Source organism: Eschrichtius robustus, chromosome 15 (genome assembly GCF_028021215.1).
Source record: "Eschrichtius robustus isolate mEscRob2 chromosome 15, mEscRob2.pri, whole genome shotgun sequence".
NCBI classification, from domain to species: domain Eukaryota; kingdom Metazoa; phylum Chordata; class Mammalia; order Artiodactyla; family Eschrichtiidae; genus Eschrichtius; species Eschrichtius robustus.
Genome location: NC_090838.1, coordinates 60,216,797 through 60,234,762, shown reverse-complemented (window position 1 = coordinate 60,234,762; position 17,966 = coordinate 60,216,797). Strand labels below are relative to the sequence as shown.

General features: G+C 50.4%; 1 protein-coding gene and 1 pseudogene across 1 annotated transcript; one reads left to right on the top strand and one right to left on the bottom strand.

The window, feature by feature from the left end:
- Window positions 1–1,105: 1,105 nt before the first annotated feature.
- Window positions 1,106–1,991, top strand: ASPRV1 (aspartic peptidase retroviral like 1). Its single transcript, XM_068565137.1, has one exon. It carries the CDS (start codon window positions 1,212–1,214, stop codon window positions 1,989–1,991), a length of 780 nt encoding a protein of 259 aa, XP_068421238.1. The 5' UTR covers window positions 1,106–1,211.
- Window positions 1,992–11,303: 9,312 nt separating this feature from the next.
- On the bottom strand, window positions 11,304–12,252 carry LOC137777850 (STARD3 N-terminal-like protein pseudogene; annotated as a pseudogene).
- Between the last annotated feature and the right edge of the window lie 5,714 nt (window positions 12,253–17,966).

Sequence of the window (17,966 nt, the reverse complement as noted above, 5' to 3'; positions counted from 1 at the left end):
CACCCTCCCACCCCCTCCCCCAGCAAGAGGTCCCACAGCCAGCCTCCTCCATCCAAAGCCTTCCAGACTCTCACCACTGGCTTTGCCAACATGGCGGACGTTTCCCCCTCTTGGAACAAAAAGGAGTGGAATTCCCCGGCTGCTCTTTCCACGAATGACTGGATGAGGGGATGGACTACAGCACCTGGGGAAGGGGCTCTTGGAAGGTTCCTGGAAGGTGAGAGAGGAGGAGCCGATGGTGGGGCCCACCCAGAGCTAGAGCAGGAGCCCGATTCCGGATTCTGGCACCCACTCCCATAAGTGCAAGATCCGCACCAGCCCACTTCAGGGTCCTAATGTGGGTGCACGGGCCAAGGCTTAGCCCACAAACATGCTGACTCTGAATTAGGTGTGATCAACGAGGGAAAATTACTCTAACAATTGCGTTCATGGAAAATGTGTGTGTCCCCTCATTTGTAAATCTGTTTATTTCTAGACATTCTTGATTCTGAGACTCTCTTTCATCTCCCTCTCCAGAGAATCTTATGGGATTCTCTACTTGGTTCAGAACGCATGAGAAACACCTAGCCCTCGCCACATGGAGCAGAAGCGCATAAATGTAAGCTCCTTTCCCTTAACCACTCAAAGGGGTCACTCGAGGTTGATGCAAAGGGGGCTTCTCCAGTCTAGAAGCTGATGGGCCTCTGGTCCCTGCCTCCCCCTTCCTTCTCCAGCTGATGACAAATACCTGGATATCGTAACCTCCTCCTTGTCCTCATCTGTTATTCTGGGACATAGGCTGGGGAGGGTACCTGAGTAGGCCCCCTCTGACCCAGGCTGGCCTTTCTTGCAATGTGGGTGGCAGGTGCCCGTCCCGATGATGAATGCAGGAGGGTGAGGTACTGATCCTGCTCGATGGACAGGATGCTGGCAGGAGGGTAGGAGGAGCTGGGCGGAGCTTCCAGAACAAAGGCAAATGGGGAGCCCTGGGGGCCCAGGCTAGGCATCAAAAAGGCTCTGCAGAGTGAGCACGCTACAGCAGCTGTCCGTCTCTGCGCCCAGCGGTCGGTCAGACAACCCTCACCTGGTCCCTTCTGCCTGCCCATGGCGAATACCGAGCAACACTTTGCTTAGAGAGGCCTTAGTTCTCCAGCGTGATTGCACCAACGCTGCTCTGTGGCTTTCTCTACCTGGTGTGGGTTGCTGCTGCAGTTCCAGAGGAAAGCAGAGGGATGGCCGGGAGTGGAGCCAGGAGCCGGGAGGGCCGCCGGGAGCATGCCTTTGTCCTGGAGCCTTTTGATGGAGCCAATGTGGCCCTGCACCTCTGGCTATACCGCTTTGAGGTCATCAGTGACCTCAACCATTGGGACCACGCCACCAAGCTGAGGTTCCTGAAAGAGTCCCTCAGGGGAGACGCCCTGGAGGTCTACAGTGGGCTCAATACTGAGGACCAGGGGGAATACGGGGCTGTGAAAGAGACCCTCCTGAAGACCTTTGGGGGACCCGGGGCGGCCCACAGCTACCAGCCCAAGGAGATCCTCTTTGCCAACAGCATGGGTAAGGGCTACTACCTCAAGGGGAAAATTGGCGAAGTGCCCGTGAGTTTCCTGGTGGACTCTGGGGCCCAGGTCTCCGTGGTCCACCCGAGCTTGTGGGAGGAGGTCACCGATGGCGACCTGGATACCCTGCGACCCTTTGAGAATGTGGTGAAAGTGGCCAACGGGGCTGAATTGAAGATCCTGGGTGTCTGGGATACAGTGGTGTCCCTGGGCAAGCTGAAGCTGAAGGCAGCTTTCCTAGTGGCCAACGCAAGTGCGGAAGACGCCATCATTGGGACTGACATGCTCCAGGACCACAATGCCGTCCTGGACTTCGAGCATCACACGTGCACACTGAAAGGGAAGAAGTTCCGCCTTCTGCCTGTAGGAGGGTCCCTGGAAGACGAGTTCGACCTGGAGCTCATAGAGGAGGAGCCCTACTCAGAGGAGGGGCGGCAGCAGCTCTCCTATTGAGAAGCCCCCTTTGCCTCACCCCCCCAGATATTGGCGGGAGGACCCACCACGGTGGAGGGGAAGGGCACGTATCCTCAGGGGGTCACTCGGCTTGGCCAGCCCTCTTAAACCAACCCTCGCCCTCCTGCTCCTCCTCCCTCTGCAGGGGCCTTAATCTGCCCCTGATGGGGGAGGCTTCCATTGGAAAAGGAACAGGTGAGGGAGAGCAGGCTGGCTTTCTTGGGGGGCGGGGGGTGGGTCCTTGTGGTTGTCAAGCTGCTGTTGGTGGCAAAGACTCAGAGGCTAGAAGAAGGTTCCAAGAAGGCTAGAAATGATTATCTTTGGGAGAGGACTGGGGGACGCCTTCAGGTTCCCTGAGATGTGGCTCAATTACCTTTGGGCCCAGGTAGCCTGTCTCGGCTGGGCTGGGTCCTGGCTGGGCTGGGTCCTGGCTGCAGGGTCCTTACAAGCAAGACCCAGCCCTCATGGTGTGGGTCACAGCTGCCCTGGGATTCTTCACTGTTGGGTCTTCCCACCTGCACAATGTGTCTTTCCTTCTGCCATTTGCTTCGAAACCCATTGAGCCTTGTGCCAATAATTCATTACTTCAAAAACCAATAAAGGTTGACTCATGGGAAAACCATGTAATGTGCTGATTGGGGATGAATGGAATGGATGTGAGAGGGTGGGGAAAACAGGGAGTGAATGGAGAAGAGAAGGAAGGTTCAAGTATTTACGGAGGGTCTCGCTTGGAGATAGAAGAGAATACATATACAGTGACGATATATGATAGAAGAGAATACATATACAGTGACGATATATCTTGGATTTTCCAAGACAGCCTCAATTTCAAATATCTTGACTTATTCCCTCCATAATTCTTGTCATTTCTAATCTAATCATGATTCCTCTAATCATTACAAACTACAATATTTTAGTATCCAAATCGCCTCTTATAGCCAAGAGTGACCCTAAAGTTGTGGTCTTGATTGGGGGTTGGAAAATTATGGTTATTGTAAACAACTGAGAAAGTATCTGCCTGCGAAATAGGTTCTTACAGCCGCCTGGGATCCAGGACTTGGAGGCAGAAAGCAAGGCTGGGGGCCAAGTGTTAATCTGCATGGGGCACCCAAGGGCATCTGGAGGGTAGAGGGGGCGGGGCAGCGGGAGGACATTCCAGATCCAGAAAATGGGGTCATCCCTCTTAAGGGCCTACCTCATATTTGCCTTCCAAGTTCCTGCCCCTCTCTCTAGAACTCAGCAAGGCTGGGAATCTGAAGACTCCCTGGTCCGAAGGGAGACGAAGGGTGCAAAGCTTCAAGACCTTTTGATGGGAGGCAGGAAGGGCACCTTCCCTTCATGAGGGTGGAATGAGCTTCTCCTGGGAGTTTCCACCTGGACATCCCTGAGGGAGAGAGAAACAGCCTGAGTGGGAACCAGAGGTGGGGACGAGCCTTCTTCTAAGAAGCCTCTGGGGACTTGACCTTGAACCTATCTGAGCCGAGAGTGGCTGCTTGTCCCTTGGATTCCAGCTATGATTCTCCTGGGAACGGAGGCAACGCTCAGCCCCTAATCCCTTTGATTACTGAAGCCCCTTCCCTGGGCAGCCCAACATCTTAACGGGCATTAGCTCCATCAGCCCCAGGGCACGTGGGGCCACAGGCATTCCTGGATCAGGAGGAAGTCTTTCCCCAGGAACGCGAGGACTGGAGAAGGGGAGGCCCAGCCAGAGGCCTCGGCTCGCAGGGGAGAAGGAGAAGTGGAGAAGGGGGTGGTCTCGTGGCATCCAGGCCCTCCATCCCCCTTCTCAAATTTGGTTTTCAACCCCTAACAAATGCAGCTTCTCTCCTAGGCCAAACCCTCCCCCCAGAGGACAACGTAGGTGGCACCTCCCTGTGACCTGGCTAGGTCCTTCAGATCCTAGCCTCCTGCTGGGCTGAAGGAGGGAGGGGAAAGAGTGGGTGGGAGGTGGACAGGGGAACGGGGTGCCAGGCCAGAATTTCAGGGCAACACCCAAGTTGTCCCCTCCCTGCAATTCCCCACGCAGACAGGGTGCCGAGCCCTGTCCTGGGTGAACAGGATCAGGGTGACCTGTGTCCCAGCCACAGAGACCCTCCCTGCCCTGCTCTGAGTGAAGAGAGTGTCTGACCACCAGGCTCTCAGCCAGCTCTCTCTCCTGGAGTTAAGTGAGCGCCTGGGGTGAGCCCAGCCAGACTGACACATCATGGCACAGGCCCCCGGGGAAGAAGGTACTAAGTGGCGGTTCTTACCTGGAGACCAGAGTGAGACAAGACAGGTGCTGCGTGTGTGTGTCGGGGGGCGGTTCCCAACGCAACTGTATGCAGGGAACCTGAGGTGCAGGATGGGAACGCTGCTCTCCTGGGAGCAGAGTGTCAAGGGGGAGGGGGAGGCTGGCGAGCAGCCAGGTAAAGTGGGCTTTGGCCACAAGTCACAGAGGGCTGGACCCCTGGGTGGGGAGTTCGCACCTGACTCGCACACAAGTGTTTGAACAGTGAAGGAGCAGGAAGATTCACCTGGCTTCTGGGTATAGGATAGAGTAAGGCAGCAGCAAAGAAGGCAGCTTGGAAGCCATGGCAGTATTCAGACTGAGGGTCTGAATTTGAGATGACAGATAGGAGGAGACAGATGCTGGCAATGACATGAAGGTCTAATCCTGCTGCCCATTAGAATCACCTGGGAAGATCAATTAAAGATGCCGCTTCTGGTGGTCCTGAAGTGCAGCCAGGCTCGAGAACACCTGGTCTTAATCCCAGCTGTATCCACCCCCTTGTGACCCAAAGTGTGATCCCTGGACCAGCAGAGAGGCAGCGACAGCATGACCTGGGAGCTTGTTAGAAATGCAGGATCTCATCCCCACCCAGACATGCAGCAGGACCTGTACTGAACAAAATCTCCAGGTGATTCCTACTCACACAAATGTTTGAAAATCCCTGGCCTAGAACATTCTGATACCTCTAGTTAAGGGGCAACTCACGGCCCCCACCAGACATACTCTTTAATAATGACCACCTTACACTAAATGACTACTAATTCCGCCAACTGTGCTAGATAATTCTTCATGCTTTTATCCAGCAAACATTTATTTTATTTTTAAGCTTTTGTTTTGCTGTAACTCCAGACTTACTGAAAAGCTGCAAGAGTAGTACGAAGAATTTCCATATATGGTTCACCTACTTTCTCCAAATATTAACATTTTACCGATTAACTTTATCATTCTCTCTCACATTCTCCGTATCTAGATGTATATGAACCGTTTGAAAATTGCAAATATGATATACATGTACCTCTAAATACTTTCGTGTTTATTGCCTAATAAACAAGGAATTCTCTTATATAACCACAACACAAGGATCAAAATCAGGAAATTAACATTGACATAAATATTACTATTATCTAATCTACAGACCTTATTACGTCTTCCCAATTATACCAATAATGACCTTTATAGTGAAAGAAAACAATTGTTTTCTGATCCAGGATCCCATTCAGCCACGTAGCATTTAGTGGTCATGTCTCTTTAGCAAGCTCTAATCTGAACAAGTCCTCAGTCTGTCTGTGTCTTTCATAACCTTGACATTTATGAAGAGGCCTGGTCAGTTATTTTGTAGAATGAGAATCTACATTTGGGTGACTCTGATATTTTCTCAGGATTAGATTCAGGTTATGTGTTTTGGGCAGGAATACCCAAAAGTGATATTGTGTCCTTCTCAGTGGATCATATCAGGAGGCATGGGATACCTATTTGTTCCATTACTGGTGGTGTTAACTTTAATTAGTTGGTCAAAGTGGTGTCTGCCAGGTTTCCCCCCTGTAAACTGCATGTATTTTCCAGGTATAATTTTTTTATTAATTAATTTATTTATTTATTTTTGGCTGTGTTGGGTCTTCGTTGCCAAGCACTGGCTTTTTCTAGTTGCGGCGAGCGGGGGCTGCTCTTCGTTGCGGTACATGGGCTTCTCACTGCAGTGGCTTCTCTTGTTGCAGAGCTTGGGATCTAGGCGTGCAGGCGTCAGTAGTTGTGGTGCACAGGCTTCAGTAGTTGTGGCGCACGGGCTTCAGTTATCTGTGGCATGTGGGCTCAGTAGTTGTGGCTTGCGGGCTCTAGAGCGCAGGCTCAGTAGTTGTGGCGCACGGGCTTAGTTGCTCCGCGGCATGTGAGACCTTCCTGGACCAGGGCTCGAACCCGTGTCCCTTGCATTGGCAGGCAGATTCTTAACTAGTGCGCCACCAGGGAAGTCCCCTTGCCTGTGTAATTAATGAGTGTCTTCAGGGTTGATGCTCTGAAACTATATAAGTAGCCTTTCTCGTCAGTCACCCACTAGATCTGTTGATGATCCTTGCCTGCCCATGGTGATTTTGTAATTCTACCCTTCTACATTTGTTAGCTGGCACTCAACTCTAAAGAAGAGTTTTCCCTTCCTGTTTGTTTATTATTTATTTATATAATTGTAGACTCACAGACTCTTGTTTTATTCACTGAGTTATACTCTGTTACTATCATTATTTGTTTTGATGCTCAAGTTGTTTTAAATTTGGCCTTGGGAAACCCTTCAAACTGGTTTCTGTCTTCTTGGGACATGTCCCCACCATCATCTGAACCCTTCTTTATTTTCTGTCACAAGATGTTCTAGGTTCATCTTGTACCTTCCCTGTACCACCCCTGAAATTGGCCATTTCTCCAAGGAGCCCTGGTTCCTTTTGGTGGAGTCTGGTATTTAGAAACCAGGATCTGGGGGTTGGGTGTGCTTATTACTACTAGGGTGTCATTACTCCTAGATCCTCTCAGTGGTCAGAAAAAAATATAGTACATCTATGTATGTTTCTGTATCTATCTGTACACATACTCTCTCCATATATTTGTATTTCTATATATTTAAAACATGAGTTCATACGGAATCTCCAATTCCAACCCAGCATCACAGGGTTTATTCTAATCTTCCCCCTTTCCATATTTGCAACTTCTTTCTCCAATGAGAAACCTGACTCCAGGTTACTTATTTGCTCTACCCTCAATACCCAGAAAGTCGTTTCAGCATTGCTAACCCATAGCCTATGAAAAACCAACCCAGAAGCAACCAGTTATTAATCACCTACCCAGTGCCAGGTGTGGGTGGGCCTTGGCAGCAAATAAACTTTCATAAACTATGAAATCAGACTGCAGTTATCATAAGGAGAGCTAAGGTTCCCAGGTATGCTTAGGTGCCAGTCTATGGTTATTACTTTACCTTAAGGACACAGTGTGTCCATCAGGAGGGCAGCTGGAGTCAGAGACCAAAGGCCACAAGTCCGTCTCTTGTGGCATGCTGAGGGAGTGGCCAGCCTCAACGTCCCAGACAGGTGACCTGGCCTGCCCACCTGGTCCTCAGCCCCCGAGGAGACACCGAGGCAGCTGTCAGAGCTGATGCCGCCACAAGTTCCAGTCCCATCCGGCACTGTCCTGGCCAGAGCGCACTCTTGCCAAGCAACCCTGCATAATGAATGTGGCTTCCTTGGCTGGGCCACAAAGAGGGTGAACCCTGGTCCCGCCACTCTAGCCACCCACTCCACCCAGCTGTTGTTTCTCACCGTGGGCTCATAAATCGGTTCTCAAGTTCTGACTGCTCAGATTCTGTGGGCCAGCCTCCCCCAAGCCTGGATGGGGGTGAATTCTCCACCTGTCGCCTGTGGGACTCGCCTGGGGCTGGCCTTGCCCTGCCCCTTCTCTCTGAGCTCCTGTTAGAGCGTCTTCCAGTCCTGGGAAGTGTGTGAAGTGAGCCCTGCCCTCTAGGGGTTTACAGTCTGAAGAGGGAGGCCGCCAGGCAAAGGAACCCTGGATCTTAGAGTGGCCTGGTGTCGCGTCCCCTCCTCACTGCCATCTGTGCAGGGGCAGAGGGAGGGTCACGTGGTGGGGCTGAGGGCCAGGAAGGGCTCCACAGAGGAGGTCTTTAAGCTGAGTCTCAAAAGACAAATGGTTGCTTCCCAAGAGGATGCATGCAGGGCAGAGGGAGAAATGTGAGGGGCGGGAGGGAGGCAAGCCGGGCTGGTGCCGGCTAACGGGGTGACTGGGGCAGGGGAGACGGAGGGCCAGGTGGGAGGGGCCTGCACGGCCTTGGAGGAAACTCCAGAAGGCCAGGGATAGCCAACGCCGGATTTCTTCACCTCTAAGAGGCAATCAGTTCAAAAGTGCATTATAAATGTAATACTTTTTGGAGAAAGAAAAAAATCAACCCTGTTAGCGTTAATGTATGCACCGACGGTATATCCTGACTTAAAAAGCAGTAAAACGTGTTTGTGGTGGATGCGGGGGGGCGGGGGGGTGGGGGTGGCTGTGGGTCCTTAAGTAGAGAAAACACGTGACTTCATCTCAAGTACCAACTCAGACCCATGCAGCTGCCTGATGGGAGGTGCCGCACAGTATCCTGGGACTGTGTTCAGACACGGCCAGGGAGGTGCCGTGATCGATTAGTGCTGTCTGTCCTGGGAGCAAGTGTGGAGAATAAGCACCTGCCTCCTCTGCTGTGTGCAACCAGGGGCTCTTCAACCTTAGGTAATGGGAAGGCAGGGAGGTGACACGATGACATCTGTATTTGTAACACACCTGAGCCTCTCCACAAACTCAGAGATGTGTGAGAAATGTCATTAAAAAAAGTGTTTTTTTCCAAAATTAAAGCTAATTATGTCTAACTCTGAGCCCCCATTCAGCCAGGCTCTTAAGACAGTCACTCTCAGTCATTTTGGGGGCATTTCCTGCTCTGGATTGGGGAAAGGTCCCAGGATCTTATGTGGCACTGAAGCATGGAGGGGAGGGAGGCTGAGAGTCATAGATGCCCATGTCTCCGTCCACAGGATCCCTCTAGGCCACGTGACTGTGCCACGCACGGTCGTACAAGGGGCCTGGGGTCCTGCCTTCCTAGGGACACCAGGCAGCCCCTCCCTGTGATGTCTTATCACTTCTCAGGATGAGGCTGCTGAGTGGTGTGTGGTGTCTCTCCTCTCCAGGACTGGCTACTGTCTGGCCCCTGTCCGGTGAGATCTGTCCCCTTCATCTCCTCTCACTCACCCTGAGGCCACCCCACACCTCCCGTCCTGGGCACTCCAACGAACATATCATCCTCGTGGGTTTGGGCAGGTACGGAAGACGGGAGGGGAAAGTATCTTCTGTCTTACAGGCAACACTGGCTTTTGGCCCAGGGACGTAAGAGAGCCCTAAAAGCCCCGGCTACTTGACTGAGATGGAAGAATCAGGAGCAAAAGCACACATTGGTATTTTCCTGTTCCACAGCCCACAGATAGGGCGCAGGGAATAAGACAGGGTCAAGGGAGGTTGTGTGGTGGGGATTTTGTGCTGCTCGGGTGCTGGCTGACCAGGCTAAGCAGGCTCAGGAGGGAAGGCGGCCGATTCCCAAGGTAACAAGGAGGAGGAACCAGCAGGACTCGGGGACCTCAGTTAATGGGGTGTGAGAGTGGGACAAGCCTAAGGCAGCAGTTCTCAGCTGGGGGCAGTTTTGCCACCAGGGCACATTTGGCAATGTCTGAAGACCAGTTCGGCTGTTACAACTTTGGGGGGTGGGGAGGTTGCTAATGGCATCCTCCGGGGACGCTGGAAAGCATCCTACAGTGCACGTGACACCTCCCACCCCACTCCCAGCACAGAATTCCCCAGCCCCAAATGTCAGCAGTGCCGAGACTGAGGGACTGGGCCTGACGTGACTCATCGGTGCTGATGTGGCCATTTCTTTCTAAATTTCACGAAACCCCTGCAATGTAGGTTTTATCCCCATTTAACCGATGGGGAAGTTGAAATTGGGAAAAATTAGTCTGCCCAGCGTTGCTCTAATGGTAAGTGATTGAACTGAGGTTGGTGTTGAAGCCTGCCTGACTTTAGAGTGTTCAATTCAGTCCACCGGAGCGGTTTGGACAAACAAAGATTTGGCTAAAATGAGTTTAGGTTGTTTGCATTTATTATAAATAGAGCAAGGCAAAGTGGGTGAAAATGAATTTGAATAGCTGAAATGACCAACAAAGAGGTCGTCATTAACTAAACAAGTGTATAAGGTATTTGCAAAACTCATGAACATGTTAACTGTGGTTGGAAACATTCATTGTTTTTATCACATTTTTTTATGCAAAAAAATTCACAAAAATCATCAAACAAGTAGAGGAGAAATATTGGCTGAAAATAAATTAGGAGGGGAAAAAAACCCCTAAAACCTTACCAAAATTCCATAACCATTTTTTGATTGTTGCTTATTATTGCTTGATGATTTTTTCATTGTTTAAATTCCTTTTAGTGTTTTTTTTTTTTTTCTTTCCTTTACAAAAGCAGTAGTGCTCCTTATAGGAAAACCAGAAAATTAGGTCAATCCAAAAAAATATAAAGAAACATCATGAAGAACCCTGCACCCACTCACCCTCCCTAGGTCAAATGTGGCATGTTTTTCCAGACCTTTCTCCATAGACATTCATATGGATGTATTTTCCTTCATTCTTTCTCTTTCACTCTCTTTTCCTTTTCAAAAAGGAAATCCTCGTTTTTCCTTTTTAGCAAAAATAGGATTATGCGGTAATTTCTGTTTTGTAAATTCCCATACTGTGTTTGGCCAATTCCCTATTTTTGGAGACTCAGATTATTTCCAACATTTTGCTGTTACAAACTGCACAATACAGTAATGAAAAGGAACGTACTGCGACCACACGACACACACAAACCTCACCGCCATACTGTTGAGTGAAAGAAGCCAGACACAGACATGTACGGTGTGATTCCATTTATAAAATATTCTAAAACCAACAAGTAAAACTAAACTACAGTGGGTACAGATGTCTCCTCAGGAGGCAAAATTATAAAGACAAGAAAGAATGTGATTAGGGCAGAAGCGGGGTTGCCCTGTCCCTTTGGGTTATGAGAGTTCTGTGTCAGGAAGGGCATTTAGGGGCGCCTGGGGGCTAGCAGCGTCCTGATTCTTGACTGGGTGGTGTTTATAATAATTTACTATGCAGCACATTTATGTTTTATGTACTTCTATCTGTATGAGTGACATTTCACAGTAAATTTTTTTTCCATTTTGATATGTTGGATTTTATTACCTTTTAAAATTGTACAAATAGTGCATGTGCATGAGTTAAAAAAACACAAGGGAAATGTAGGGAGTTAAAAAAGAAAGACGAAAGAAATCCGAGACATGAAACAAAAAAATTCCATTCTGCAAGTCAAAATAAAAAGATATTTTGCATGCTAAAAAAGTGTTATTCCAATATATTAAGAAGTCCTTTGATCAGGAAAACAGCGCAAGACTTTCTGCAACTATTCATTGACAGATCAGACTCAGTCTCACTGAATACAGGATGGATCATGACATTATCTTACCAGCCACAGGCAGGTGACTAAATGTATGTGGAGATGGTACCATGTCTGTGAGGTATTACAATCAATAAATTCTTTATTAGCCGTTCAGTAACGTCAGCAGTGGATGTCACCATTTCAACCTTCAATAGGGAGACCCCCAGTTCCGGTCCTTTTTTTCCCTCTGGTGACTTTCAGTGAAGGTTTTTCACATTTAACAGAAGTCTCACTCATAGTTCTAAAAGTGGTTTTTCACTGTCCTGCTTTTCCTCAGCTTCGTTTTCAGATCCTGCTTCGGATCCAGGAGGAGAATAAAACTGACCATCAGAAAGACCACCAGGTATCAGTGCTGCCCTCTCCGGGGCATCCTGAACTCTCAGGAGTCTGTTTTCTTCTTCTGCCTCTTGAGGTAACACCTTGAAATCCAGGAACCACGTCTCGATCCAGGCAAGGATGGAGGAAATGATGGGCAGCACGTAGCCGAAAGCCCCTTGACAGAAAAGCTTTGAGAGGATCACTTTTGCTAGTAAAAGGGCACTGGTCACTGCTGTCGTCAACGCTATGGCCCACCAACGGTGCAGTCTGCACACGGCATACGCAAGTATTAACACTTTAGATCGAAAAACTGCCAAAAGAAATATATCAAAATACGAAGAGTAGTAGTCATACTGCACCACCTCTTTCTCTAACGTGTTCTCAATACCTCCCTTCACATTTAACTCTATGACCCACAGTAACGTTACAAATAAGAGGTCAAAGGTGACAAACAAACAGAAAGTCCTCCTGACGTCAGATATGCCTTTCTTTTCCCTTCCTTCATAGGACTCAATCCTGGCCATGAGTTGAGTGGGGTTGATGGAATGGACGTCTGCGCAGGGAAGCGTGCGAGCTCTGACCCCCCATGAGAGCGTTCTCCATGTCTTCTGGCAGGGGGTTCATCCTGCAGGAGGGTTAAAGGAGTCTCTCTCCAGCTCCACCATCCCTAGAGAGAAGAGATCTCATCAGGTGGTTCCGGGCCGGCCGCCCTAGGCTGCACAATAACTTTTTTTAAATGAACAGAATTAAAAGAAATAGCTAAAATATTAACTAGAAATTTAAAGCAGAGAGTAAAACTATTCTGAAATTTAAGCAAAATACTTGAAAAGGCACAAAAGGATGCACTCCACTTGCGTGCTACATCAAAATTCCAATGTTTGAAAAGTAAGGTGGAGTATATTTTTTTAGACCAAATTGTCCTTCGGGCTGAATTGTTTTCCTCTCACCTTGTTCTCAACCAAATTGTTTTCTTTCGGATTGGCTTTTGTTTTTGACCAAGTCATCTGGATTATTCTAAAGCTCAGGCATTTTCCGTGACCCTCATTATGCTGCCTTCACACAACTCTGATGGTGATGAAGTCCTTAATGTGCAGTAGAAGCCTCACTCCCTGTGTCTCACCATCTGTCCTTGGGGCATATGACATTGGAGACTACTGTCTGCCTCAGCTCTGAGCCAGAAGTTCGTCTCTTATTCATTTACTCACTCACCCATCCATCCATCCATCCGTACTTCTATCCATCCATCCATAAATGTGGGTCACTGAGCGCCCACCGCATGCCAGACACTGGCCTTGGTGTTGGGGCAGAGCCGCAATGGAGAGTTCAGCCTCTGCTCTTGCACAGCTGCATTTGAATACCAAACAGACAAAAAGACGATTTGTCCTGTGGTGATAAAGAGAAATGAAACAGCGTGAGGGGGATAGTGGATTGAAGTGATGGGGGATGTGCAATTTTATGCTGAGGGGGTCAGGGAGGCCTCATGGATAAGGTGATATTTGCGCAGAGACCTGAGTGAAGGGAGGTGGCCGGGATAGCATTCCAGGCAGGAGTAGCGAGTGCAGAGGCCCAGCCCACAGGCCAGGGCGGGTGGAGCAGAGTGAGCGAGGGGTAGGGCGGTAGGACCTGAGCTCGGGCAGGGTGGCCAGGGCCAGATCAGGTGGGGACCCACCACTGACGAGACACAGATGTGCTGTTGAGCTGGATGGAGATCCACAGGAGGGTTTGGGCCAGCGAGGAAGGCTGAGATCTGATGTCTCTTTCAAAAGGGTCATGGATGGGGGTTTGGGGAGAGCCTGGGCTGGGGTGAGGGCAGCAGAGCCAGGGAGGAAGCTTTGCTGGGCCCAGTGCTGTCTGGAGCCCTGAGACCCCATCCCGGGGCCCCTCCTTGCTCTGCTTTGCCCTACGGGCCTCTTCATGTAACCTAGGGCCTTTGCTCTGTGGTGGCCCCTTCACTCTGGAGACTTGGCATCGAACCTGCCTGGCGACAGCCCCTCTGTGACAGGTGCATTCATGGCCAAGTACAGGAGTCTGTACTATCTCTTAAAATGCATCTGTCCAAGGCGCCCCTCACTTCAGCCCGTCAAGAACATTTGGATCCTCATTCTGTCAGGCAGTCTGGGTGCCAGCTTGCTACCTGGGGGTCATCCCAGATGCGGAGAACATGCCAGCCACACCTGACTCCAAGTTCCCGGGGTCCTGTTGAATGGGTCAGGGCTAAGGATAGTGTTCCGTTCACGCCACCTGTCGCTGTCTTGCTGGTCGACCCACGTCCACTCATTTAACCTTGGTGTGGCCACGAGTAATTTGTTAATACAATATTGAAATTTGCAGGTGATTTACTTTTTAAAAATATGCACTAGAGCAGATTCCACGCTAGTCCTGTAAGGACGTTATCTCATTTACTTTCAATCCAAGGAACTTTCTTGAGTTGGGAAGAAAGGGCGGTGTTCCTTCTGCTTCTGACAGGTGACTCAGACCCACGTCGACTCTGCCGCTGCCTCTGTGGAAACCCCCGGAAGAGGAGCCCCAGTTCCTCTAGACAAGGTGCGGTTACCTTCTGCCCTGAGGCAGCTCCCTGCTATATGCTTTGGCAAGTTTATTTCCGCTACTTAAAGGAAAACACACTCACCTTCCCTCTCCTCACTCTTGACCCTCATAACCTCACCCTTGCTTAGTCAACCTCACTTCCCCCCGCTTGCAAAAGAAAAGACCGGAACGTTTGTCATTATGCACAGGCAGTGCTCTTATATGTCCATCCTCCTTGTTCTCTACAAGAGTGGACCTGAAATGACTTCCAAAATTACATACATTGAAATAGGATTTTTATTTTTGGCCGTGTGGCTTGCAGGATCTCAGTTCCCCGACCAGGGATTGAACCTGGGCCACAGCAACAAAAGCCCGGAATCCTTATCACTAGGCCACTGGGGAGCTCCCTAAATAGGAAATTTTAAAAATAAAAATCAAGGTCAGAGAAAAGACTAGGGGGAATTTAGGGCACCAATCTACGAATCACAGGGTCTCACATAATTTCTAAAGGTGAGGTGTGCCTTTGGCTCTGAGCTTCCTGGCAGCCAGAGCAAGAAGAGAAAGATGATCAGTTTCATGATTCACCGTTTCCCTGAGGAAACACACACCCTTTCTTCAGGGAAAGCAATGAGATTCTTGCACTGAGTTCTGAAAGTTTGTTTTGCCCAACATTAAAGGATCTAAGTATGGTGAAGAGAGAGCAATGTCACCCAGGTCCTCCTGCCCTGATCATCTGTTTCCATTGATGCCTCTTCTAGGCCCCATGCTGTTCCATGCCCTGTGCTAGTCTGCACCTGACCGGCAACTACTTTGACCCAAGCTTTTAACTCCAAAGTTGCAGAGAATGTCACCATCTCTGTAGTTGCTCAGAGTTCACACTTGAAGTGTGGCGTCTTCCTTGATTGTCTGGCTAGAGCACTAGCTACCTTTGGTCTGAATTGGCTGTTAGAAAGATACATGCAAATGCTGGGACTTGAGGAACCTGCATTCTTTTGATGAATTCCTTGAAGATGTAGGCATTTTAGCAAGGCCCTCTCTCAGAGCCACCCCTGCACTGCCTGCTTTCTCTTTTTTTTTTTTTTTTAATTGGTTTTTTTTTTTTTTTAATATTATTTATTTATTTTTGGATGTGTTGGGTCTTCGTTGCTGCATGCGGGCTTTCTCTAGTTGCGGTGAGCGGGGGCTACTCTTCATTGCGGTGCACAGGCTTCTCATTGCGGTGGTTTCTCGTTGCAGAGCATGGGCTCTAGGTGCACGGGCTTCAGTAGTTGTGGCACATGGACTCAGTAGTTGTGGCTCGCGGGCTCTAGAGCACAGGCTCAGTAGTTGCGGTGCACGGGCTTAGTTGCTCCGTGGCATGTGGGATCTTCCCGGACCAGGGCTTGAACCTGTGTCCCCTGCATTGGCAGGCGGGTTCTTAACCACTGTGCCACCAGGGAAGTCCCCCTGCTTTCTCTTTGAGAGCTACCCTGCAGGGCTGAGGGGCTTAGGGCTAGCTTTGCCCTTCTGAGTAGCAGCAAGGTGAGGGACCACCCGGAAAACGGCCCCTCCTCCACCCTGTCACCTTCAGTCCCTGAGTCATCCTTTCTCTGCTCCTCCTTTCAGTTTAACCACTTCCTGCCCACGATGTGTTGTCTAAATAGCACAGTCAGAATGACATATCTGAACACTTCCCTACCCTCTCATGTAGTTTTCCCTTCCAGGCTGATTTCTTTCTGAAGTCAGAATTTTGTTTCCTGAAAATCCAAGTTACGTTCCCAACACTCCTGCAGCTTCTCTCCTTGCTAGTGAAATAACCATAATTGCTCACAGGCATTAAATGTTTCCTGGCCGTCAGGCACTGGGCTTTCCATACTTCATCTCCCTTAATTCTCCCAAAGAGACTCAGGAAGTAAATACTCTTATTATCCTCACTTTACAGACCCGGGAAAATAGAGCCCATGACACTTGCCCCAGGTCACCCAGAGAGGAGAGGCTGGAGTTGGCTTTGGCCTGTGGCTCCATCCCACCAGAGTGTGTGTGCTTGACCGTCACCCAGGACCCCCTTCTGGGGTATCTAAGGGACACAGCGCTCCCCCTAAGGATCTCTCCTTCCACTTGGCCAGCCCACTCGTCTTTGTTGATCAGAATTAGCTCCAGCGCTTCATGAAAACATCATCTCCTACCTTCTGTGCGCTGCGAATATCAGCAAGGCCAGGCAGGAGTCGGTCAGACGTTCTGTTTGTAACTAAATGAACTTTCCAGCAGATGGATGTTGGGTCTCTCATCCCACTGGCCCCTGTGCAGGGCTGGGGACTGCCTCCAGGTGTGACCCAGCCTGGCATCTGGGTGGCCAACAGGGTTGGCTGGGCTGGTGTGTTTCTCCCTTTTCTCTGTCCCCTCGGCCCTCCAGGTGTCTTCTCTCCCGGGTCACGGTTTCCCTGAAGGTAGACAGATCCCCGACACAGAGCTCCCTGCCTTGACTGTCCTCGATCATCTCCGCCCCCGGGTGAGACCAAGGGCATCCTATAAAAGGCGCCCCCTCCTCCCCCAGAGCCTCAGTGAACCTCTCCAGCCCCCGAGTCCCTCGGCCACCAGCTCTGTCGTGGCTTTGGGGCCATACCCTTTGCTCCTGCGCTGGCTCTTGCCTCAGCTGCCCACTAAATCCTGAGCCTGTCTTCACCAGAGACACTGCCTTCACTCACAAGCAGGGAGGCTCCCAGAAGCTCCAGCCAGGCGGAGCCTGCCCTCCTGTTTGCCTGAAAGGGGCTCCCCCTCTCTCTCCCAACCTGCGGCTTCCTTTGCCTCTGGGCAACCTATTCACTCCTAATCAGCAGCCCCCATCCACCTCATGTGGGCTCCACATGGACGCCCCAAGAGTCCCACATGGGACAGAGGGGGAGCAGAGCTGACTTGACACCCAGCCAGTGCCAAGCCCTGAACAGTGCTTCCCATGGGGCCCTTGACCCCTGAAGGCTGAGGGTCCCAAACTGATGGGAAGGAAGGCCTAGTGGGCAATGGGAACAGGGGCTGCTATTCCAGAGTCTCTGGGCAGGGAGCCTCGGTGTGTCCCTCCTTGTCTAGGTCACAGTGACATCTAAGCGGTGGACAAAGCGGCACTCGGTGACAGGGACTTGGAGGCTAAGTAGGAGGTGTATTTAGTAAATACCGGTTGAATCAATAGAGTGATGTCACGGGGTCTTCAGCCCAAAAAACGTGGTAGCGGAAGAACGCCTTCAACTCCTCTACAGGTCGCGCTCCCCCAGGAGCAGTCTGGGTTGCTGCCACAGGGCCTGCGTCAGGGTCAGGATTGGCTGGGCCACGGCAGGCTCAGAGGGGAGTTGGGATCCGGCGGTGGGTGGGAGGTGGGAGGGAAATGACTTAGCAGTGACACTCCACAACTGTCTCGTGCCTTCCGCGTTTCTGCCCCACTAACTGGAACCGAAGGCCCCTCCGTGGAAAATAGGTAGCTGCACTCAAAGCCTTAAAAAAGGTGCTCTGCATGGAAAATAGATTAGAATCGGACACATTTGCAATTTGCAAAAATGGAGGCAAGGGAGTGTGGGGCTCTGGAGTCAGAGCTCACCGGCTTCGTGGACTTGAGGCAAGATGCCTCGGCTCTCTCTCTCTGCTTCCTCGCCTGTGACATGGGCACGATGAGGACCTCAACCCCAGGGCCGTGAGAGTTCCCCAGGGCACGGAGCAGAGCACTCAGCACTCAGCACGTGCGAGCTGACCGTGATTAAGACGTGGGTCCGAACAGCATTACAAAGGGCACTTTTCATCAGGCTACTGTGAACCAACCAAGTCAGGAAACCTTGGAAATAAGATTT

Bases quoted from the DNA above. Each gene is read 5' to 3' on its own strand.
- ASPRV1 (XM_068565137.1), top strand. From the start codon at position 1,212: ATGGCCGGGAGTGGAGCCAGGAGCCGGGAGGGCCGCCGGGAGCATGCC.